Source organism: Schistocerca nitens, chromosome 2, assembly GCF_023898315.1.
Source record: "Schistocerca nitens isolate TAMUIC-IGC-003100 chromosome 2, iqSchNite1.1, whole genome shotgun sequence".
NCBI lineage: Eukaryota > Metazoa > Arthropoda > Insecta > Orthoptera > Acrididae > Schistocerca > Schistocerca nitens.
The window spans coordinates 74,402,975-74,429,748 of NC_064615.1; the positions used below are offsets into that span (position 1 = coordinate 74,402,975).

At 41.5% G+C, this 26,774-nt stretch overlaps 1 protein-coding gene across 5 annotated transcripts in view; it reads right to left on the reverse strand.

Moving 5' to 3' along the window:
* LOC126235738 (tRNA 2'-phosphotransferase 1) overlaps positions 1-26,774 on the reverse strand; it is a 70,527-nt gene that overhangs the window by 32,455 nt on the left and 11,298 nt on the right. The window contains exon 1 of one of the 5 annotated variants that reach the window (XM_049944516.1): positions 1,751-1,900. The exons of 2 other annotated variants lie outside the window; for them this stretch is intronic. In XM_049944516.1, the coding sequence (XP_049800473.1) occupies positions 1,751-1,824 (74 nt within the window). In that variant the 5' untranslated portion in view covers positions 1,825-1,900. Of the gene's footprint in view, positions 1-1,249; positions 1,387-1,750; positions 1,901-8,353; positions 8,497-26,774 lie in introns of those variants that run through there. 2 more of the 5 variants (XM_049944517.1, XM_049944519.1) reach the window with 2 other exon arrangements.

Below are 26,774 nucleotides of genomic sequence, written 5' to 3' on the forward strand. Positions count from 1 at the left end.
GCTATAACTTTCATTCAACTTTGGTGTTTCTGGAGGGGATGCTAACCAGCACTATATAAGTACATCATGCTGTTAGACCCATTCTTTTGCTGTTCTTGCAACAGGAAGGTGTTGTATTGTTCCAAAAGGATAATGCTCGTGAGCACACTGCCTGTGAAACTCAATGTGCTTTGCGAGGCATGCAGCAATTTCCCTGGGCCAGCACGATCTCCACACTTGTCTTCAATTGAGCTCATTTAGGATATGATGGGACAAGAAAGGACTCATGCGATTCCTAAACCAACATCTCTTACAGAACTATGTTAACAGGTTGGGCAGGTGTGGCATAACATATTCCAGGACAGTATTCATCATATGTACAATTAACTGGATGCCAGAGTCAGCGCTTGCATTGCCACCCATGGAGGCTAGACCACATACTAATATAGGTGTTTCAGCATGGTTTGACATGTGGTACCTTAGAACTGCATGCGCTATTGATCTGTAAATATAAACATTTCATGTACTCCATGTGTTGCAACAGTAAATCTTGAGTGAATTGGAAATGTCTAAAAGGGTGTACTAATTCTTTTCTGGCAATGTATTTACTACAACTACTCACAATTGTAGGTGTTTTATTGTTTGTATACATGTATTTGTGTTATTTTGGGCCACTGATTCATTTCTGATGAGAAAGAGTGACTTGAAACATTTTGCTAGCAGTCTAGTATAAACAGTAATGCATACATATTGTGGCTGGTTGCAATATATTCTCCATTACATGAATTATTTCTGGTACTTATATTTTTTTTTATTGAATTTGGCATTTTTAAACATGTTTGACTCAAGTTTTGTGTGACTTGCTTTTATAAGAGGCAATGATAGGAAATGGACAATAGGGAGACAATTAAAATTAACCAATAAACACCAATGTCCAACCTCAGTGACTGCTTTTGTAGAACACACATAGTATATATCTGTGAATTTCAACTGAAAGAGTAAGTCTCATTAATGTTTCTTTATTTTATTTATTTATTTGCTGTCCATATAACATTTCAGACCTTGTTATAACTTCCTATTGAAGACCCCCAGTAACATCTAGCTCATAAAGGTGACTGCAGTTGGTCAATGCGGAGTCTAGTCTCCGTTAACTTGTCTCAGACTATCTGAGTGACTGGACTTTAAGCTGTTAAATTATAAATGAGTGAGAAGATGAGAAGTGTTTTAAAGTTCTTCATGAAAGAAGATTATAAGAAATTATGAAAGTAACCTCTGACAATGAAGTTCGGTGAGTGAAGTCAGAATGGTCGATAGGGCATTCACAATGCTGCACCTTAATAGCAGCCGGTGTTGACAACCTGCCCCCACTGTAGTTCAGTTGAGCATCATGTGTGTTCCATGTTAGACCTGTTGGATGAAGTGCTTTTTAGTCCTTTGGTTCTGAACTGAGATCGGGACAACGAACAAGCAAAGGATCATTTTAAAGTTTTGTTTTAAGCTTGACAAGACGCCAAAAGAAACACATGCAATGCTGCTATGTTTTTATGGGAATCAAGCACTGTCCATGAAGTGTGTGTATGAGTGGTTCGCCCATTTCGAGGAGGCCAGGAAAGTGTTTCTGGCAATCCCTGTAGCGGATGACCAGCAACCGCTGTCAATGATGAAAACATTGAGAAAGTGAGGACATTAATCATAAACGATTGCTAATTAACTGTGTGCGTGATAGCAGATGAACTGCAGATAACCATGAAGCCATGCAACAAATCCTTACCCAGGAGTTAAGGAAGAGGAAAACGTGTTGTCGACTTGTGCCACATCACTTGACTGATGATTAGAAGCACGCATGTTTGGAGGTTTCACAGGATTTTGTCAAAACAGTGGATGTGACACCCAATTTTTTGAACTGTATTGTCACTGGTGTCTCTGGTACAACCCTGAAACAAAATGGCAAAGCATGGAATGGTGTTCTCCAACATCAACTGATCGGAAAAAGGTCAGTGCGGAACGATTTGAAGTGGAATGATCATATAAAATTAATTGTTGGTAAGGCGGGTACCAGGTTGAGATTCATTGGGAGAGTGCTTAGAAAATGTAGTCCATCAACAAAGGAGGTGGCTTACAAAACACTCGTTCGACCTATACTTGAGTATTGCTCATCAGTGTGGGATCCGTACCAGATCGGGTTGACGGAGGAGATAGAGAAGATCCAAAGAAGAGCGGCGTGTTTCATCACAGGGTTATTTGGTAACCGTGATAGCGTTACGGAGATGTTTAATAAACTCAAGTGGCAGACTCTGCAAGAGAGGCGCTCTGCATCGCGGTGTAGCTTGCTCGCCAGGTTTCGAGAGGGTGCGTTTCTGGATGAGGTATCGAATATATTGCTTCCCCCTACTTATACCTCCCGAGGAGATCACGAATGTAAAATTAGAGAGATTAGAGCGCGCATGGAGGCTTTCAGACAGTCGTTCTTCCCGCGAACCATACGCGACTGGAACAGGAAAGGGAGGTAATGACAGTGGCACGTAAAGTGCCCTCCGCCACACACCGTTGGGTGGCTTGCGGAGTATAAATGTAGATGTAGATGTAGAGCCAAAAAATCACACATCAAAACAAGCTCTCACCTTTTCCAATAGTCAAGGCATTATCCACAAGGAATTTCTACCTGCAGAAATGATGTTGAATGCTGCTGCACAGTATGTTGAAATTACTTCCTGTTTCATGCAACGTCTACGCAGAGTATGACCCCAGGACTCACAACAAGATTCCTGATTTTTTCTTCACGACAATGCTCGCCCACACACAGCCAATATTGTCAAACAGTTCCTAGCAAAAGAATGGGGTGGTGGAACTTTAACATCCTCCGTACTTGCCGGATCTCAATCCTCCGGACTTCTTCCTAGTCCCTCGACTCAAACTCGCATTGAAAGGAAAGAGATTTGATGATATTCCTGACATGGCTTTTGAACACCATCCCACAGGAAAACTTCGTGCAAAAGTTTCCAGGACAAGTATCACAGAGCTCATCGATGCATACTTATGGGAGGTGACTATTTCGGAGGACAGTAGGGTAACTGTAAATCATAGTTCATCTACATTAATGTTACAAGACTATTCACTGAACTTTGTCAGAGGTTGTAACAGTCACACAGGAATTGTTGTTAACATTACTGATGCAGCTACAACACCACACAGGTACAACAACAGGAATGGCTTGAAGAAAACTGTATTAATGGAGTCAATTGCAGTGAGGATACTATAGATCTTAGTTAACTTTAGATTACAATCAGTTTAGCATCCTTTTTATGTCCTGGTGAGATGTAGTGAGTTGCAAATGTAGGTGTTTATTCAATATATTTATGTACAGTATATGTGCAATAAATAAGCAAGAACTCAATTGCTCATAACTTAATGTGGGAGAGTGGCATCACATGCACAGAATCTCTGAATAAAAGTAAGCAAAAGATTCCACCCATATTTTCCCATTTCTGTTTGCTTGTACAAGACTTTGAAAATTGAAAGGATGTCATAGGGAAATTGAAGTGCGTGGGGGGGGGGGGGGGGGAGGGGGAGGTAGCTGGGGGAGAGCATGTGAGAGAGAGGAAGGGGGATGGGGCAGGAGAGAGAAACAAAGAAGGAAAGAAGCTTTTGTATCTTCATTGGATCACACTGCAGTTGATATGAAATTCAGTAATCCTCATATGACATTACTCTATACGAGTACCAAATGAGGCATAGATACCGTAGATGAAATGATCAGGGTTATTTCGTTGGACAATACAAGTTAGAATGCTTCTTCAGCATGTACAGTTTCCTCAGGTATATCTGAACGAAACTTAAGTTCACGCCATAGCATCTCCTCTCATGTTAAATCACACATAAAAACTAAGCTGGAAGTTTTTTCATTCAAATCTTGAACAAATATTTTGCACTTGCAAATTATGGAAAAGATCAGCAGAAGAGCCACAAATGGTCCAAGAAGCAATGTCACATACATACATACAAATCATAATTACTCCATGCTCTGCCAAAGAAATTAAAAATGTAATTAACTCTCTCAAATGCCATTTTTATGTTGGTGTGGACACTGTTCAAGAGTCTTAGGAAGTCACTGAGCTGTTCTTCACCATGGCTCCACACAACAAAAGTATCATCGACGTACCTGTACCACACCTTAGGTTTACAAGTCGCTGAGTCCAGTGCTTCTGCTTGGAAATGTTCCATGAAGAAGTTGGCCACCACTGGACTAAGAGGACTACCCATGGCAACGCCTTTCAGCTGTTCGTAGAAATTGCCACTCCTCGTGAAATAGCTCGTAGTGTGACATGCATGGAAGAGCTTTGTGATGTCTTATGGCAAAATGGAACTGATGTGCTCCACAACGTCACTGAGTGGCACTTTCATAAACAAAGAAACAATATCAAAGCTGACCAGGATGTCGTTTGGTGCAAGTTTTAGTTTCTTCAGCTTCTCAATGAAATGTCCTGAGTCCTTTATGTGTGTGTCGGTCTTCCCCATGTGCGGCTGGAGCAGAGAGGGCAAGTGTTTTGCCAGTTTATATGTCAGTGAGCCAGGAGTGCTAACAATCAGTCTTAGTGGAATGTTGTTCTTATGGATCTTAGGTAAGCCATACAGCCGAGGTGATATGGCTTCCATGTTGCACAGGTATCTCTGTATGTTCGCCGGCAGAGAAGACACCTTGATTAACCGATTTGTATTCCGTGTGATATGCTGCGTCGGATCTGCGCTTAGTTTTCAGTGCGTCGTTGGATCTAATAGGTCTCAGATCTTTTGCTCATAATCTTCGGTCTTCATTACGACGGTTGCATTCCCCTTATCGGCAGGCAGTACCAGTATACTCTTGTCGGCGTTAAGATTCTTAATAGCTTGTACCCTCCTTTTTGAAAAATGGTTCAAATGGCTCTGAGCACTATGGGACTCAACTGCTGAGGTCATAAGTCCCCTAGAACTCAGAACTACTTAAACCTAACTAACCTAAGGACAACACACACATCCATGCCCGAGGCAGGATTCGAACCCGTGACCGTAGCGGTCGCGCGGTTCCAGACTGTAGCGCCAGAACCGCTCGGCCACCAGCGGCCGGCCCCTCCTTTTTGAAGAACAGACACGTCCTCTTCAGTCAATTGTTCAGTGAGGTTGACCACTGTGTGTGACATGACAGGAATCACCTTGTCAGTCTGCTTCCAGCATCTTTCAAACTTTTTCTTCTGTCGCTCAGTGCAGCGTTCGAGTTTGTTCTGCACGATCCTGTGAGTGATACTGTCGATCTTGTCCCAGTCGTCTCGATGCATTCTGCTACTTACAGACTCAGACGTTGGTACGCCAGGTACATATAGTCTGCGGCCACGACGAGCTCGGCTCCAGTTCACCACCGGCAATGAAGGGTGAAGGTTTGACAATGCCAGCCACTCGTGCTGGCGAAACGTCAGTAAAATCATCAGACGAACGTCAGCCGAAGAACCCGAGACAGAAGCAAATGGGCAGTTTTTTAACAACTAGCCACGAAAGCCTTAACAATTTTGTACTACGCCTTTACGGGGAGGAGATTTGCAGATTGTACCGACACCTTGACCAACGACGGAAAAAGAAAGCGTGTTTGATGTCCTCTCTCGCCTTCCTTTCGCGGTGCAGAGATGAAGATGCTACACCGAAGTTCTTGAAATGTAAGCACCTATTGACCACCGCCCAAGCACATCTTATCTACGACAGAATGGAATGAGCTTTCCTTCGTGAGTGAATTCATACAACACGGAGAGACTTGGCAAGAACGGATCAGGAACTTTTGGACATTTTCTATCAACTAAGTAGCAGAATGCATCAAGACGAATGGGACAAGATTGACAGTACCACTCACAGGAGCATGCAGAACTAACTCGAACGTTGCACTGAGCGACAGAAGAAAAAGTTTGAAAGATGCTGGAAGCAGACTGACAAGGCGATTCCCGACATGTCACACACAGTGGTCAACCTCACTGAACGACAATTGACAGAAGAGGAAGTGTCTCTTCTTCAAAGAGGAGGGAATTTCACTATCATCCTGAGAACTATATCTATGGAGGAGATCATTGCTAACACTGAAGCGGCCATTCGGACCCTTTCTTGTGAAAGGGCAGAAGAAATACGGACTGAAACAGCCAGGATACTACACTGAGCTAAACCACCAGCTTGCAACCTGAAGAAAGAAGAGGTACAAGCCATTAAGAGTCTCAACGCCGACAAGAGTATATTGGTACTGCCTGCCGATAAGGGGAATGCGACCGTCGTAATGAAGACCGAAGATTATGAGCAAAAGATCTGAGACCTATTAGGTCCGACGTCGTACTGAAAACTAAGTGCAGATCCGACGCAGCATATCACACGGAATACAAATCAGTTAATCAAGGCGTCTTATCTGCCAGCGAACATACAGAGAAACCTGTGCAACATGGAAGCCCCATCACTTCAGCTGTATGGATTACCTAAGATCCATGAGAACAACATTTCACTAAGACCGATTGTTAGCGCTCCTGGCTCACCGATGTATAAACTGGCAAACACTTGGCCTCTCTGCTCCAGCCGCACATGGGGAAGACCGACACATTCATAAAGGACTCAGGACATTTCATTGAGAGGCTGAAGAAACCAAAACTTGCACCAAACGACATCCTGGTCACCTTTGATATTGTTTCTTTGTTTACGAAAGTGCCACTCAGCGACGCTCTGGAGCGAATTGGTTCTATTTTCCCGCAAGACATCACAAAGCTCTTCCATGCATGTCTCACCACGAGCTATTTCATGTGGAATGGCAATTTCTATGAACAGCTGAAAGGCGTTGCCATGGGTAGTCCTCTTAGTCCAGTGGTGGCCAACTTCTTCATGGAACATTTCCAAGCACAGGCACTGGACTTGGAGACTTGTAAACCTAAGGTGTGATACAGGTACGTCGCTGATACTTTCATTGTGTGGAGCCGTGGTGAAGAACAGCTCGGTGACTTCCTAAGACACTTGAACAGCCTCCACACCAACATAAAATTTACCATGGAAGTAGAAAAGGACCAAAAACTACCATTTCTAGATGTGCTGGTCACAAGGGACGGGGGAAACCCAGGACATAGCATGTACCGAAAACCGACACACATGGACCGTTAGCTGCACAAACTATCAAACCACTACCCGAGCCAGAAAAGTGGCATGATTCATACGCTCGTAACGCGAGCAGGACGAATATGTGAGCCGCAGCACCTCAAATGCGAAATGCAACATCTGGAAAGGGTTCTGAGGAGCAATGGGTACTCCACAAATTATATTAGAAATGTAACAGAGCCAAACACTCAATGAAGTAAGAAATCAGGAAAAGAAATATTGGGTATGGCCTTTCTGCCATTCATTCCCAGAATGACGGACAGAATCGGCCGTATATTGCACAAACATGGCGTAAAGACAATTTTCAAACTGACAAGAAAGATCAAAGAATGTCTTTGATCAGCAAAGGATAAAAGGGACCCACCTGCAATGTCAGTAATATACCGCTTACCATGCACATGCGGAAAAGTTAACGTCAGAATGACTGGACGATCAATCAACACCAGTATCAAAGAACATATGCGACATTGCAGGTTGGGGCAGGTGGAGAAATCAGCCGTGGCAGAGTACGTGCTGAGTGAGACTGACCATGTAATAAAATTCTCCGACACAGAAGTTCTGGCCGTAGAGAAGCACTATCACACCCGCTTGTTTAGAGAAGCTGTAGAAATACGAAAACACAGGAACATCTTCAACAAGAAAGAGGAAAGCCTTAAAGTAAATGGATCCTGGCTTCCCGTACAGCAGCAAATGACCATCACAGGTAGCAAGAGGAGAATCGCACCGGGAATGACCACGGAGAAGGCCTCGGATGTTGGTGCGCCAGGTAGGCCTACATATAGTCTGCGGCCAGGATTTGTAGTAGTAGTAGTAGTAATAATAATAATAATTATTATTATTATTATTATTGTTATTATTATTGTTATTGTTGTTGTTATGTGCAAACAGTGTTTGATTAGTGCCTGAACATAAATAGGTAGTGTTTTATTGAAATAAATGTTAACAATTTAATGACATAACTTTGTATGAATGTACAGTTCCATATGTCCTAGTCAAAATGGAAAATCCCAGTTTTAAAATGGAGAGTATACTGAGCTGTAACAGGAAATGGGGCTACATGCAATGTAATGTACAGCATTGCCAGCTGTCAAGGACAATGATAGGGAAATGAAAGTTATGTTTGTGACAATGAGAAAGACAACAAGCAGATAAATTAGACACAAAAATGAGACATGATGTAAAGATCAAAAGGAGAAAAGTGATTACAAAATTCTATACTTATATACATATTTACAGCAGATGCTGGTGTGGTGCACCCACATATGCGTCCATCATGACCACAAAATTCATATTTGGCACTGCCTGCGAGAAGGCAATACAGGAGCACCTCCTTCACTTGACAGCAGCGCCACTGCCAGATGAGTGTTCCTGAAGGTATGCCACCAGTGCAGCCTCACTCTCTTGTGCTTCAGCTGTGCTAGGTGAAGACTCCACTCTGATACTTTGACAGTTACATGTTATTCCAGGATGAACATTAATTGTGGTTGGATCCAACCTGGACTTATTAGCTTCAGTTAATGTTCTCTCATGCTTGTGTAATTTGGTGCTCACCTCTCCGCCATTGTACACATTTTTGTGTGTTGTTGTTGTTGTTGTTGTCAATAAAGATCTGCAGACACTACAGATTCCCTCTTACAAATCTGGTACATCATATGGTATCTCACTTGAGAGAAGATTGTTACCTAAGTGTAACCATATCAATATGAAACTTTACTCATTGCACGTGTGTCCATTAATACTAGAAGTACTACTTCCCACCAACACCAGCTTTTCTGAATTGCGCACGTGGGAACTTTCCCTGCAATACATCCTACATTCCCGTAACCCTCGTGGCTTCGACCTTCGTTAGTCACTGTCCTCACCCATCCAGCCCCCTCCCTGTTCCCATTCCAGCACTACACAGCCGTCATTTCATTTCATTTCACTGCCACACCCAGTCTTTTATTTTTATTATTATTTTTATTTCTCTGCTTTCCGCTAATTACCCCCTCCCCATCTCCGCACCCCCTCTCCTACCCTCCGTCTAAACTGCAACACTTCACTATCCGCCACTCCCACCATAATATTCCTCCCCCTCCCTGCCCCAGCCTCCTCCTTACCCCCACCCAGTCACCACTCCCATCATGCACTGGTGCTGCTGATCACAGTGTAGTTTCAGCTCTCTGAGACTGCAGACGTGTGTGCAAGTTATGCTTGTGTGTGTTCAAAAATGGTTCAAATGGCTCTGAGCACTATGGGACTTAACAGCTGTGGTCATCAGTCCCCTAGAACTTAGAACTACTTAAACCTAACTAACCTAAGGACATCACACACATCCATGCCCGAGGCAGGATTCGAACCTGCAACCGTAGCAATCGCGCGGTTCCGGACTGAGCGCCGAGAACCGCTAGACCACCGCAGCCGGCTTGTGGTGTGTATATATGTGTGTGTGTGTGTGTGTGTGTGTGTGTGTGTGTGTGTGTGTGTGTGTGTACGGCTGACAAAGGCCTTAATGGCCAAAAGCTATGATTGTGCCTGTCGTGGCTCAGCATCTCCGCTATATGGTGAGTAGCAAACTTTCCTTCTCTCGTATTGTTACATTCCATCCTGGATTTTCCATTGTTTGAGAACTACTACTAAATCATTTCTCAAACAATGGAAAATCCAGAATTGAATGTAACAATATTACGAAAAGGAAAGTTGCTACTCATCTTATAGTGGAGATGCTGAGTCGTAGATAGGCACAACAAAAAACTGTCACAATATAAGCTTTCATCCATCAAAGGCCTTTGTTGAAAATAGACCCTCCCCCTCCACACACACACGCACACACACACACACACACACACACACACACACACACACACACACACACACACACACACACACACGTGTGTGTGTGTGGGGGGGGGGGGGCGTAAATCCCCAATTTTATAAAGAATAGAACAATTGTGTTCAAAACAACTTCAAGTGTCTAATTACTTTACAAATCGATTACTGTGTTAAATATTTGAAATTAAGCAGGTAAGTGAGAAAAGTTTAGCAAACAACTGAAATTATGTTTGAAGTTCACTGCAAGTCACTAAGTGCTGTCATTATCAAATACTGGATGAGTACAATCCAAGTAATCTGTGTTCTGTTTTAAGAAAAGCTACTTTTCCACATATCCCATTGTTTATGACATTACATCTCCTGAACTGTGTATTCTACAGACACATAATTTTGCAAGTGCATTCAGTGGTATATGCAGATATTGTCCGCAAAATGTGCTGTGAATAGAATAAGGAATAGATTATAATGACAAGCCTGATGTTGAAGTTTTACTGCACAAGCAGTGAAAATGTAGTACGCGTCAAACTTTTTTCTTTTCATCATTTTGTAGTGGGTGTCAGCAGGAAAAGTTTCAAAGGTGGACATGTTCTCATTCTCAAATACTGGATGAATATTATCTGGGTAATTTGTATGGCATGAGTTATGCTGCCTCAAGATGTATACATAGTTTCTAACAGTAATATTTATCTTACTGTGTCAAACCTTTAACATAAGATTATATCCATTACTGAGTAGATTACAACAGCATTTTAGAATTTTAAATTCAGTCAATAATTACATGAAACACTGAAAGTCAAGTTTTTGTTGCCCCATGAAGTTGTTAGATAGGCATCCTACAACTGGAACTATGTACCATGAACTATCAACCGGTTCAGGCGTTTAGTAATATAGATAGTTCCATTATTGTCCAAAATTCCAAGAGTACTTCAGCGAGAATTTTTGTAATTGCATAATACATTCTTTCAATTCTGTCCTAAAATCCCTCCATCATAAGAACAATGTCCACCCTATATCTTAATTGACATCTAATTTAGGAATTTCAGTTATTCAGTTTGGAAGAATTTTTAAGTCACTTAGCAACACATCAAAATCACTAACCTTAAAGTTTATAGAGAAGTGTGGACAACTCAACATTTGAAAATACTTACCACATTTTCCATGTCATCAGCAAAATATAGGCCATGTATATACTTAAATTTACAGCTGCCCTATTGAAACAATATAAAATGCGACTCCCTCCCAGGGGACACCGCCTTATCATAGGCACCTTCAGTGCCGGGCAGGATGATTTGTGTGCTTTTATAAGGTCGAGAGCTGTGCCAGCGGTAGCATAGCTACTGGCATGGTCACCCAAGCAGGAGTGGTCTCAACTGAGGAGCCAGATGAAGTGTATCTCACACCAAAGTACAGGTGGGACTTTATAGGCTAGGTCGTCAACCCCTCCAGGGGAGCCAATGCCAAAATGAAAGCCCGGTCCTCCTGATTGGGGATTGAGTGCACGATTTATACCCCTGGCTTGTAAAAAATCTATTATTGCGAATAACTCAACAAGGAATGCAAGACTGCCGCTACAAAGATAAACTGTGCCAGGAAATAGGAATCTGGAATTATCAGTACTTAAATTTGGAACATGGAATGTGCGTACGCTGTTGCAAACAGGAGCAATGAATAGTGTTGCAGAAGAAGTGCTAAGGTATTGAATGGGAGTTGTTGCACTGCAGGAAATCAGGTGGAAGGGAAGAGGAGAGATTTATAAGCAGAAATTCTCCCTGTACTATTCAGGAAAAGATGAAAGATAAGGGGGGGTATGGAGTTGGGTAATAGTCTCCAAGGATATGCATAGATTTGTTATTGTTTTCACCCCACACAATAAAAGAATATGTACTCTGCGTATGAAAGGCAAATTTCACAATGTGACCTTTGTGAACTTATATGCACCTGCAGAAGAAACAGATGAAGATACTGTGGACATATTCTATGATCAATTACAGGAGGTTTGTGACAGAATACCCAGATATGATTCCAAAATAGTTCTTGGCAACTATAATGCAAAGCTGGGAAAGGAGTTTGTTTGGTAAGGAAAGTCTGCATGATGAAACTAATAATAATGGTTTGCTTCTGCAAACAAATTTAAGGCAGTAAGTACCTGTTTTCCAGGAAAAATATCTACTAAGGAACATGGAAAATACCAGGAACAAATGAAATAGACCATATACCGATATCAAAGAGGTGGGCATCCAATATGGAAAATATTTCCGAGGAGCTAATTCTGATTCTGACCATTACCTAGGATCCAAAATGAAACAAAAACTTGCCACTGCTACCAAAGGAAGTAGTAGCCAAGTAAAGAAATGGAATACAGAATGACTGAATGATAGGGCTACTGTTAAGGAATACCAGAACAGATTGAGATAGGGATTACAAACAAAAGACGGTGGAGATGATATAGACAAAGAATGGAACTCTATTAAATATGCCATTAGGGCAAGACCAATTGAAATATTGGGGGAAACAAGGAACCTTAGGAATGAATAATGTACACAGGCAGTTAAACAGAAAAAGGAAGCAAGGCTGAAATGCTTGCAGCGGAATACTACATCAAATCAGGAATTATATAATGAAAGGAGAACAGAGGCAGCAAGTGAATGTAGGAGGAAAAAAGGGAAGCCATGAAAACAAAGATAGAGGAGATGAAAGAACACTGCCAAAGGAATGAAAGCAGAAAATTTGACAAGAAAATTAAAGGAGGAACTCAACAATATAGAGCGAAAATAACAGCTTGTTAAGACAAAGAGGGAAATTTGCTGACAGATAAACAAGATGTTTTAGACAGATGGAGAGAATATTTCAAGGGAATTTTGGAGTGCAAATCTACCAGGAATGAGCAGTCACACTATTATACCGCATGTCCAGAAATAGAGGAAACAGCATTAGAGGAAGTATGGAAGGTAGTGTATTGTCTAAAAAATTACAAAGCACCAGGAACTGATGAAGTAACTGCAGAACTGCTAAAAAAATGAGGGAACTGATCTTAATAAGTGGATCCAAGAACTTATTAAGTTGATATGGAAGCAGGAAAGAATCCCAGAAAAATGGACCTTATGTGTAATTCAACCAATACACAAAAGACAAGACCTGCTGTTCAAATTGCCAAGGAATTACCCTGCTGAATGTAACTTATAAGATCTTCTTCTGTATTACCCACAACAGGTTAGCACCACATGCAGAAGAGATTCTGGGGGAGCATCAGTGTGGATTTCGGCCTAATGAGTCAACAACAGACCAGATATTTGTGTTGAGGCAAATACATGAAAAGGCATATGAGTATAACACTTTCTTCATAACTGCCTTGAAGATTTCAAGTAGGCCTTTGATACTCTCGATAGAGCAGAAATGCTAAATGATTTGCTGCTGCTTTGTATACCATTGAAATATATCTCACTTATTCAAGCAACATTGACTGGTTTCAAGGCTACAGTGCAAGTGGATGGGAAATTGAGCAAGTGATTTAGCATTAGTAAAGGAGTCAGAGAAGTATGGAAGATCATGAAAGCACTGAAGTATGAAAGCACCCAGAGTAGAAAGGCCAATCCAAGGAGAAAACAGATTAGTTTATGATAATGAGGAGGAGTCAGAAATGTTAGCAACACACCGGGAGTCACAATTCCAAACTCATGTCATCGACGATGACGTGAGTGATAGGCAGCCAGAAATAATAATCGGACGAGTGGCTCAGTGGAGGCGTGAGACGATAGAAACAGAATTTCTGCCAGTTTCTGATCATCTTGTATGTGCCTATATCAGACAGCTAGGGAATAACAAATCTCCTGGTCCTGACAAGGACTGTGTCCCTTACCTAAAACACCTTCCTCCTACCACAATCACTCACCTCACCACCAAATATAACCAGTGCCTTTCCCTAACCTACTTCCCAACCATGGGGAAAACAGCTCAGGTTGTAACCCTACTCAAGCCCAATAAAAACCTCATCCTAACCAAGAGCTACAGACCCATTTCATTCCCGTGCTTTCTGGGGAAAGTAATGGAGTGCGTTATCCATGGAGCCTTTACCCAATTCCTGAGGGACAATAACATAATCACCTGTGAGCCGTTTGGCTTCCGTCCTGAACATAGCACTGTCCATCAATCCCTACATCCGGTGGAACACATATGGAAGGTGAGAGACATAAAAAACAGCACAGGAGCGATATTTCTTGACATCGAGAAAGTGTTTCGACAAAGTCTGGAATGATGGCTTAATATATAAATTACTCTAGTTAGATATTCCTGGACACATAATGTGCATAATTGACTCGTTCCTGGCACGGGGACAATTCTCTGTTAGGTGCAGCAATCATGTTAGTACTCTCAGGGGTGCTGTGGCTGGGGTCCCGCAGGGGTCAGTTCTGGGCCCTATCTATATTCGCTATTTACAAATGACACACCAAAACTGGCAGGCAATGAACTGGCACTTAAATGCTGATGGTACAGCAGAATATAAAAGCAGTAGCAACCTCAACTTCATAGTGAGGAAACTACAAGATCACCTGGACGAAATAGTAGGTTAGGTTAGGTTAGGTTAGTGTTTAATGTCCCGTCGACAACGAGGTCATTAGAGACGGAGCGCAAGCTCGGGTTAGGGAAGGATTCGGAAGGAAATCGGCCATGCCCTTTCAAAGGAACCATCCCGGCATTTGCCTGAAACGATTTAGGGAAATCACGGAAAACCTAAATCAGGATGGCTGGAGACAGGATTGAACCGTCGTTCCCCCAAATGCGAGTCCAGTGTGCTACCACTGCGCCACCTCGCTCGGTGACGAAATAGTAAGCTGGTGTCACACATGGAAGAGTAATATAAATCCAGGGAAAACAGTAGCAATAACATTACCAGAGAGTTAAATCCTCCAAGCAGGCAGATTTCGGTTGCAAGCAGAGACATCGACATGAGCGACTCGGCAACCTACCTAGGATTAGAGTCAGATAAAAAGTTGACTTTTGGGAAACAAATAAAAAGGGCTAGGAACAAAGGCAGTACTGCATTTAATCACCTGTACCCGTTCCTAAAGGTTGGGGAGCTGATAGCAGAAATGAAGCTGCGACTGTACAGAGCTGTTATTATGGTTGGTTGGTTGGTTGGTTGTTTTGGGGAAGGAGACCAGACAGCGAGGTCATCGGTCTCATCAGATTAGGGGAGGACGGGGAAGGAAGTCGGCCGTGCCCTTTTAAAGGAACCATCCCGGCATTTGCCTGGAGCGATTTAGGGAAATCACGGAAAACCTAAATCAGGATGGCCGGACGTGGGATTGAACCATCGTCCTCTCGAATGCGAGTCCAGTGTCTAACCACTGCGCCACCTCGCTTGGTAGCTTTTATTCTCCCTACTATATTATATGGATCAGAATTTGGGTCAATGGCGGCAGACACCCATCTGCACAAACTCCAAACTCTCCAAAACTGTATCCTCCGTACCATCGTAGATGCTGATACATATACGACCAACACACACATCAAAGAATTGTTAGGCGAACCAACCACACTCATACACATTAAAATAAAGTTGGTGACATTATAAGAAGAGACTTCAACTTTGCTCCACCAACTAATTCACCAGCTAGACACACAATAACCCAATGCTCAAATAATAGATCCACAATACCCAGACAATTTAGGGAATAACAGATACAGATATACGGTCATACATACAATCACTTAAAAAAGATAAATAAATAAAAACACGGGGGACCATGCCTTCAGATCCCTTAGATATGATGGCTAGGTAAATTTATCACAAATGATGATGTCCAGGAACTCCACCAAATATTTAAAACGGTGTCTCACATTGTAATTTGTGGAAAGTTAAGGACGTCATGAATGATAAATAAACACCGACATGTTGTCACTAAGAAAGTCATCAAGCCTCTGAATTTTAGTTGCACCTGCCATCTGCTTGCTGAGAACAATAGAAAACTAAAAAACTGTAGATGAATAAATAGACCCACATAGGATTGTATGAGGGTTGGAGTAATAGTTATTGCAATTTTTTGATTTGTTTTTTGCAGATATGTGAGCAGATCACAAACTACTATTCCTCATGCGGAGGCCATGCAGGCATAGTTTATATTCACAACAAATGATGGCTCTGTGATTGCTGGTAGTAGCTCACAGTGTGCTGCAAAATTAGTGTGGCGAGTGTCGTGAGAGATGGCGATAACCCATTCTGAGCAGTGCGCATACTTCAAAATAGCAAAGGGAGAAATGGGAGAGAATGGCACAATGAACTGATGGGAATACTACCCTCCTGTACTGTACAGTTGCAAGGTAGGTAGGCAAGTTTCAGCAAGGTTGTATGGTAAATGGTGATCAGCAGTGCTCAGGACAACCTGTCAGTCTGTGGACCAATGTGGCATGTGCGTCACTGAGTAGCTTCTGGATGATGACAAACAATGGATGCTACTGTAGTTAGAGTGGTCAAGTGGTATTGAGAAACACACCATCCAAAGGACATTGCAGACAGAGCTTCAACTGTGCAAAATCGCATCACAGTAAGCACCACATGAACTGGTGAAAGTTCAACGGTGGATGCTACATACTATATGCTTCGATCACGTAGCATGCAGGCAACAGGATGGCAACCACTTCCTGTCATGAATAGTCACCATCGGTGAATTTTGGGCCAGGGCATACAGACAGGCACTCAAACACCAGTCTGTGGAATTACGACATACCGGATTACCAAGACGGCAGAAGTTCCATCAGAATCCTTCGCCCCCATGAAATTAATTGTGATCATTGCATATGACATCAGAGGTGTCAAGCGTACTGCTTCATTCCACATGGCGTAACAGTGATTGCAGAGTACTACAGGAGTTTACTGGTGCGACAGGTACAATGTGGCAATTGAGAGAAATGTTCAGATCCTATGAACAGTGCAATCATACTGCAAAACCACACAAAACTGCATAAAGCAGAGTTTGTATGGCAGCAGCTGAGATGGTGGAGCTGGGAAGAATTGGAGTACCCTCTGTACTCTCCTGACCTTTTGCTCTGTACTTTTATCTCACATGAAAGGTAAAGAAAGCACTATAAGGTAGATGGTTTATGACACAACAGGACCGTGTTAATGCTGTGCAACAATAGATGACCCGATTCAGACATGGTATGGCAAATGGTTACTCAGATGGTCTTTGGAAATTCCCACACTGTTGGCAGTGTCTGGTGAATGCAGCAGGGGACTACTCTGAGGGCCTTTAGACCCAGTTACGTTATGTCAATTGTATGTGTACTGTGCTGTAATCGTTTTGCACCATGAAACCAATGGTGTCCTGTGGAGCTGTCCAAGGATGTTATTTATTCTGTTACTGTATAAAGTCAAGCACAGGCATGCCAGTCGGGAACGATAGAGAAGAAATGGCTGTTAGAAGACGTCAGCCAATCATATGCTGATGGGCCCTTCTCCAGCATGACAATGCGACAGCGGCCCCTGTGTGAAGAGGACATAAGTGCCTCGAATGACTGGAGGTGCCCAAGTTGAACAGCAGCTTCAAGACTAGTGACTTGGATAGAAGTGTCAGCTCCAGTTATTTTGCTTTTACATGCCCTTTTCATTTTGAATTGTTTCTCTACTGAACCAAGTATGTAGGATTCCTAGACTCCTCATATTTGATGACGAGCCTGGAGACAAAATAATTGGCGATGAAGTGTACGAAGAACCCAGTGCCTGGCTGCCACAAAGTTTTCTTTTGTCGTGGGCAAACAATACCTGTAGCTCCGAGTGCCATACCACCTTTTCTCCAGTTTAATGAAAAAGAAGAGGAATGGATCGAATGGTTGCAACAGCATGAAGCCCACATAATTGCTCACAATGTACCACGTACTGTGAAACTCCATTACTTTTTGTCAAGGAAAGAAAGTGCAGTTTTTCACCTCAGTCAGAAATTGTTCCTTAACGCAACTCCGAGTGAACTTTCCTATGATTAGGTTGAAGATTCGCTAACTATTATGACCAACAAGTGACTGTGGTGGCAGCTAGGTACCAATTCTTTTGTTGCAAGAAAAGGTCAGAACAAACTTATCATGAATGGGTAACAGTTTTGCAGGGTATGACAAGGAAATGCAAATTCAAATGTGCTTGTGGTGCTTCATATTCAGATGTTACGTTGCGTGATGCAATTGTGTACAATGTAACTGATGTCAAACTTTGAGAACAGATTTTGAAACAGACTGATCCCTCATTCCAGCATGTAGTGCAGATTCTCAATGAGTACGATTCAGGTACCGTGTCGGCCGATAAATCTGAGCGGCCACCAATTTGTTGGGTTGACTCATCTCTTGCTTACGACCAGCCCAGTAGGCAGCTACAGCCTGTGCATGCCAAACTGCGTGTTAACAGTTCTCTAAACAGGCGAACAGAGTTAGGTCATGCCCTTGCAGCTATTCATGGCACAAACGCCAAGGCTGCCCGTCCAGACAAGCACAGTGTTACACTTGTGGCAAGAAAGGTCACGTACAATCCATATGTTTGCAACAGAACAAACGTAAGAATTCTGCCCACTCAAAAAAATCTAGTCACAAGGCCCATGTAATTAATGCAGTGTATTCAAAGCCTGTTCATGCATTAGCAAAACTAGCAAGCAAACAGTTTCTTCAGTGCCACACCAGCCAACAAACTTTTTGTTCATTTGCATATTAGTGGAAAACGTGTGAAATTTCAGTTGGACACAGGTGCCTCTGCTACATTGCTGAGTCGCATTACGTATGAACTGTTAGACTCCCCACATCTGTCTCAAACTAGCATGCACCTGACGGCTTATAATGGGCAAGACATTCCCGTTCTCAGATAATGTACTTTGCCTGCGATATATCGCTCACATATGCGAACTGTGACTTTCACTGTGCTACAATCACGTGATTGTGTGAACATATTTGGCCTTGATTAGTTTGATGTTTTTTGTTTTCAAATTCAGGACAATGGTTGCCAGTGACTGGATTCAATACGTCAGTATAGCTAGCTTGCTGAAAGAATTCCCTGTACTCTTTTTTGAAGGTTTAGGCAAGGCTAACAATTTTGCTGCACATATTACTATAAAAGACAATGCTCAGCCAAAATTTTGCTGGGCCAGAACTTTTCCCATTCAATTACAGGACAAAGTGGATGTTGAACTTAAAGAATTGCTAGATAGTCAATGGGCAAGTCCACTGGTTTTGCTCCTCAAACCTTCAGGTTGCATTTGCCTCTGCATTGACTTTAAGTCTACAGTCAACTCACAAATTGTGATTGATACTTATCCATTGCAATGCCCAGAGGATCTCATGGACAGATTGGGGCTGGTTGCTACTTTTCAAAAATTGATTTGCGCAACGCATATCTTCAAATACCACTAGATGAAGAATCTCAAAATGTGTGTGTTGTGAACACTCATTGGGCTTATTTGAATATTTGTGTTTGCCTTTTGGCAGTGCTTCCACACCCATCATATTCCAACTATATTTGGAGCAGCTGACTGATCAAGTACCAGACTGTTCAAACTATTTGGACAATATTGCCATGGTAGGTTGTACACCTGAAGAACACAGTGAAAATTTGCCTGTGTGTTACCTGATGCAGGACTAAAGCATAGACTGGAATTGCAGTATCTTGGTCATGTCATAAGCAGTCAAGGTGTACATCCTCTTCAGTGACATTTATTAGCCATATGTGATCTGCCACTTCCTCGCAATGTCACATAATTGCAGTCAGTATTAGGGAAAATGAAATATTATATTCAGTTCATACTGAATGCTGCACAAATTGAAGCTCCATTGCATCGTTTGCATTGCAAGAACATTCCCTTTGTCTGGACAGATGAGTGCCAAGAAGCTTTTCAAAAACTTGATGATGCATTGCTCAGTGACCAATGCTTGGTTCACTTTGATCCTGACAAACCAGTTGTGTTGCAAGTTAACGCTTCCTATTACAGAATCGGTGCAGTGCTTTCCCACAGATTTGGCAATAGAGACAGACCTATTGCTTTTGCATCAGAAGTGTTGTCAAAAGCTCAGTGTAACAATTCACAAATAGAGAAACAGGCATTGGCTATTGTGTATGGTGTTGCCAAATTGCACCACTATTTGTATGGCAGAAAATCCTACTTAGTAACGGATCACAAGCCACTGCAGTCTTTGCTTCGTCCGAAGAAGCCAGTTCCCGTACAAAATTCCCAAAAATTGCAAAGATGGGCTTTGTTGTTGCCTCAATACCAGTATGAGATTGTGTATCATTCGACTGCTCAACATGGTAGTGCAGATGTACTTTCATGTCTTCCAATTGGTCCTGATACAGACTTTGACATTTCTACTGCATCTTGTTGTCACATCAATGCTCATGAATCTGAATTGCTTCACTCCGTTCCTCTGAACTATAGGAAAGTTGCACAGGCCATGGCAGTTGATTCAAGTTGCAATCACCACGGCAATGTATGCACATAGACATTGGTGGACCCTTTTGGAACATTCGTTGGTTGATTGTGATAGACTCTTATAGCAAGTTTCCTGTTGCTGTGACAATGTCATGTAGCACAGCTCAAGTGTTGTCCTCTATTTTTTGCCTTGAAAATTTGCCTGAAGTCATAGTGTCAGACAACAGCCCTCATTTCATGTCAAATGAATTTGAAACATTCTGTGAGTGCAATGGCGTACAGCATCTAGCTACTGCACCATTCCATCCACAGTCAAATGGTGAAGCAGAACATTTTGTCAGAATCTTCAAGCAGCAGGTGGCGAAACCTCACACTGCACACACCAGGGATCAAGCATTGCAACTGTTTCTCACCTCCTATAATTCGCAACTACAAGACAGACCATTGTCAACGGAATTGCTTCACGGCCGCCTTTTTTAGTTTAAAGTAATCTTGTGTGTTGCAGATTTGTACCAGTGTAGTCTTTCAACGGCTGTTGTGAGCGGTCATGACTACGGCCGTGTTGAAAGGGAGCGGCAAGCTTCTCAGCCCGAAAGCTCATACTATAAAAAAAAAAAAAAAAAAAATGTTATTTCTGCGTCTGAATTAATTTTTAACTTGATATTTAGAGTGTGCTTTCTGATTATAATTTTTAAGTCTGTTTTTTATCTTTTTTTTTTTAAAAAAAGAAAGGGTTTTTAGGAATAAAATTTTCATTTGTTGAAAAAAATTGGTTTTCATCAGTTAACCACTGGCAACTACATCCACACTCACATAGTGTGATTAAATGTGTTAATGTTCTTGATGAATCGCTAGTAAATAAAGTAAATTCTTAAGAAAAAGTTTTGAAAGTAAATTCACGGTTCAATGGTCATCGTTAACTTCCAGCTGGGCATTTTTAAATTGTGTGAATGATTCGTAACACCGTGTATGTTCTAAATACTCATCACCATAGGCTTTCTGCATCATTTGGTGTATTTCACACAAGAGTTAATGCAGACACATTGTTTCTTGAACTTTGCCATCTTGAAATTCGTAAACTGTGCAGCGCATTCTATTCAATAAAGCACTGAACAATAACTAATAGACACGCAACAATGAAAGTTCTGGCAGTTACACATTAAACACATGTGCAAGGATGCCAACTTCATTTTGCTCCAACACATCATCGCAGTGAAATTATGAATGGGCATATGCTGGGAAGTTCCTTAAACAGGGCACAGTCGACTTTCTTCCCCATCCTTCCCTAATTCAATGAGACCAATGACCTTGCTGTTTGGTCTCCTCCCCCAAATCAATCCAATCCAATCCAATCCAAATTATGAACAGATCTCATAAACAAGGACAAGGGGTGCCCTTTAAGTAAAATGTGGACTATTGTTTTATCTGACATTAAAAAATAATGGTCATTGACTAGAACTGCAGAATGTACTGTCAAAGGTACCGGAGAGTGCTCCACTGTGTCTGCCAGTTTTCGCCACAGGGCACTGTACCTTCACTTGGATTAGAGGGCTTCAGTGACACTTTTTGGCATAAGTGCAATTGGTCATCTACGGGATATAAAACGACCACCATTCATGGTGTGAATCATTTCTGGCAAAATTAGCAGACAACATTCTCACCTGAAGACGGCAGCTACATGGACCACTGAAATATTACGCCTAGATGGACCACTGAAATATTGCATCTAGATAACTGCATAATCCAGTTGCAGATGAAACAAGATAATCATCCCCCCCCCCCCCCCCCTTGCTTTGTGGTATCCTACAACTTTTTTTTGGTCAGCCTTGTGCTCTCTAGGCATACTTCAACTGCTACAACCTTATGGACACTTATCCCCTCCATTACACCCACTTTATGCTATATGTCAAGAGGCTCTACCAGAAGAACATCCACTCCCATTTGCTACAAATTGATTCCAGTCCTGCAAGTTCATATTTCCTTTACAATCCTTCTGCGCTATGTTTAGGTCTTCCCCAAGTATTTTACTTGTATCCTTCTTTTTGCCAGGTTCCCACAATCCAAGGATTTCTCACCTGTACTGTCATCACATTTCCTACCTTATGATGCCTATTACATCTAATTCTTTTCCTTTGCATGTGATGAGCTGTATCCCTAGAATTTCATCATCATTATCACAGAAAATCTATTGACAGTTTTTGAGCTGTACCCGTAGAATTTCATTGACATTATTACAGAAAGTCTTGTCAATGGCTGATAAACATCAGCAGACTATATAACTGAGGGCAGGGGTAACGACAACTCATCAGTTTCGTGGAATGGGGAGGAATGGAGGCAACTAAGTACAGTTTCTTATAAAGTAAAACAAAAACTATTGAAAAAGTGTTTATTAATCACCCGACAAATTAATGCTACCGTTTTGTAATGCATACTACTACTTACAACATATGGAACATGTAGAATAATTTGTATGAGATTTGTATGTGCTATTTTTGCTGTCAAGCAGGTAATGGCCACATACATACGAATACTTTCTATATTAACTTTTTTTTTTTTTAATACTTTGACACTGGCTGGGAACGCAAGAAAAAACATTGCTAACTAATGGTTAATCACTAGTGGAAGATATTACAACACAGGGCCACCTTGCATTTTCAGTTGCAAGGATAATAGCAGTGAATGGCGAAACAGATTTGAGATTTCACAACAAATAGCTCTGGTTATAGCTGCTATTGGTTCAGTATTCATTACGTGTTCTGGCTTCCTTCAGACTGATGCTGAATTGATAGGTTTGTCAGCATTGTGAGGCAGAATGTGAATTTGGTTTACAAAGACCTTTTTTCTTCTGCTTCTTCTTATTCTTCTTTTCCTGTCAAGGGGGTGGTAATGTTGTCTATTTCGAGTAAACATCTTTCAGATAAACAAGAACTGTAAACATTTTCACTGACTTCGTGCTCAAGCAATTGCATACAAAGCATATGAACAGAGAAAAATTGATTCATTTCAAAACCTCCTTCTTGTCTTTCAGGTTAAAAACACACACTGACAATTTAAATGTGATCCACTATTAGTTTCTAGTCCAATTTTTGTTTGCTTTTGTTCAAGAAGAGTGAACTCACGAGCACTTGTTTGGAAGAGTGTGATTACTACCTAACAGGACACATGACCATTTAATGTGTTACTGTGAAAATTAGTGTGTTCCATAGTCACAGAAAGGACTGCTGATCCAAGCAGGGCGTTGTATATAAGGGAAAACCTATTGTACAATGAGTATTATGCTCGCAGCTGAGCAGTAATGCCAAGTTCTACATTCCTTGTGTCACACAACATTCCACCACTGCACTTTGTATGGTCACTGAAGCAAACCCAAAGGTTACAGATAAGCAACAGGATGGAAGTAGATAGTCTTATGTATGAACACACAGAAATTACTTTTGAGAGTGACACATGAATTACAGACCACAAAACAATTTCTCGACTATATCTTGCATAAACTTTTATTCTTTCATGCATACAAAATTGTTCACGCTCTGTGACCCATTACAATGCTTCAGTATTATGAATTGGGGATATTAAGGATGATGATTATTGTATTTGCAGATGTTGAGATTTTTCTGATGAAGCTACCTACCTGTAGTTTAGTGATCTGACATGAGAATTAACTGAAGCAAACGATACTGCTTCGCAAACTAACAACAAAACTGTCAACTTCCAACCTCACCTATACCTTGGGCTATGTCACAGATCAGTCTGTGACACCCCAACCTATATTTCAAAAAGTAATATACACAAAAAATAAATATTGTCAAAACTAGTGTACACAAAATATAAATATTGTCAGCCTTCTGTTTTCTTTCTGTTTGAGCATGTATGATGTCACACACCAACCATCAATAAGTAAGGGATGAAGCCAGCATCGCACCTATTATCAAATAATAGCACTAAATAACATTACTGACAGGTACAATGCAAATGGAGTCTGTAGTAAGCTGTAAAATAGAGAGACAGGTTACAAGAGGAAGGCCACATAGATAAGCAAAGAATGCAATGACAAAATAAACAGGATGATGATGTTATAAATGTAGATGAATCGCCAGTGATCTCCATCAATCATTGGCGAGGTATACCAAACTTTTAGTGTCTTTTATTTTGTAATGCAGAATTATTTATTTCAGTTCTGGAAGAGAACAGCAAATCCATTTAAGAGGCAAATATATGGTTTATATCATGTTGGATTCCATTAGAACCGTTGTAATCCATAACTGTGATGTAATCCTGTGTTATTGACTCAAGTGGTCTATTATTCGAGCGTGTGCTTGTGTCGTTCATCTAATCCTCGCGCCTCAGTAGTGTGTTTATATTTTGTGGCATGCACTGCAACTGTAGTGGTTATAAAGCTAAGTACTGTCAAACTTATTTGTGCACTGTAATACAGTTATTAAATTTAATAGTTTTCAGTGGTGTTGTGTGCCAATGGTGGCGAAATAACAACTTAATAAACTTTTGTAATCGTTCGCTCACTGTGTTTTTTAGAGTTTTCTGTGCGTTGAAGTTGTTTAGTAAATTTCGTGCTTTAGTTTTCTACTGATGTTTCTTATTGTTTCTAGTGAAATATTTCAGTACAATTTTCATTCAGCGTTTTAACTTCATTTAGTGTTCCAGTGGCCGTTTGAATTTTTTGGTTTTAGCTAATAATTTTGAGTTTTGTTGGTATTGGTATTAGCTGCGATGTAGTAGTATTAATACAAGTAGTTGCTTTCTTAGTAGGCAGAGAATTTGGAGACCATTATTGTTAGTTATATAAATAGTTCTACTGGTGTAAATGAACTTTGGTAACATAGACGTATAGTTTTTTTCAGTAACTGTAAAATTTTACCATGAATGAGAAGTGTGGGCTCTGTTGTAGGCTTGTGAGTAGTGGGTTACAGTGTGGGATTTGTTCAAAGTATTTTCACTGGGGGAAGCCAGTGGTCATTTTAGTGAAATCCTCTCCTGGGAATGCAGAATCTTTAGTAGAAATAAGTTGATAGAGGAGCAGGAGCATAAGATCTGTGCTCTTCAGGTGCAGTTACAACGCGCAAAGGAGGAGCTAGGTAGGTTGAGGAGGGTGAAGGGTGGTGGGGAATGAGAACTGGCAGTTGGCTAGAAGGCAGCTAGGAAGAGGAGGTATACAGACAGTTTTACTTTGCGTACATGCAATAGATTTGATCAACTGTCAAGAGTTGAGTGGAGAGGAGCCTCGCTTAGCTGTAGATGTAGGGAACATGCAGCAGTCCTCAGCAATTAGGAGGCCTAGGTTAGTTGCAAAGTCTAGCAGAAAGAAGAAGGTTCTGCTGCTAGGTAGTTCCCACGGTAGAGGTGTGGGCCAGCAGTTGCAGGAAGTGTTGGGGAGTGAGTATCAGGTCACCAGCATAGTGAAGTCTAGTGCAGGGCTGGCTCAATTGACTGACAGCATAGGGGAGTTACGTAATAATTTTACGAAGGAAGATCAGGTAGTGCTAGTGGGTGGAGTAGGGAACAGTCTTGTTACAGACGGGGAATATGATGTAGGTGGTGACCTGGTAAAGATAGCTAATCAAACTGGTGGCACCAATGTGCATTTCGTGCAACTGTTACAGTGTCATGATTGGCCTCACCTTAATGCGGCTGTTAGGAGTGTTAACGTGGGGCTGGGGAGGGTGCTGATGGCAGAGGGCATGGCTCACATCTCAGTGGTGCCAGTTGGGTCTATCAGTAGATCGGGTTTCACTAGGCATGGCCTGCACCTCAATAGGTATGGGAAGGGGAGGTTGATAAAGCTTATAGGTGGCAGTGTAGTGGGTGATGGTGGGATCACTCATGGAAAAATTCCTGTAGTAGTTGGTGTTAGAGCTGAACCATTTTTAGAATGAAGTCAGCTGATAGGTATACCTGCTTAGGGGAAGTCCCTCTAGCTAAGGGCTCACCTTCCGAGGATGTAATGTTTCCAAGTAGAGAAGGAATTAGCATATTTCATCAAAATATAAGAGGTATTAGAGATAATGTTAGTGAACTGCTTATAGATGTTGACTCTGAAATTATTGGTATATCAGAGCACCACTTAAAAAACTGTGACAATTCAGAGGCTTCCTCTACCAGGATACAGATTAGCTGGCTGTTTCTCAACGAGTTCCTTGCAGGGTGGGGGAGTGGCATGTACGTAAAAAGCAGTATTCCATTTGAATCCATAGACGTATCACGACACTGCGCCGAACAGATATTTGAATGTTGTGCAGTGGCAGTTGAATTTAGTGAAACTAAACTTCTAACTGTTGTTGTTTATAGGTCTCCTAACTCCAACTTCAGAGCATTTCTGCTCAAGCTAGAAAGGGGTTCTTGATTCACTTTGTAGGAAGTACCAGAAACTAGTTATATGTGGTGACTTCAATATAAATTTTGTGTAAGATGGTGCAATTCATATGATCTGATTCA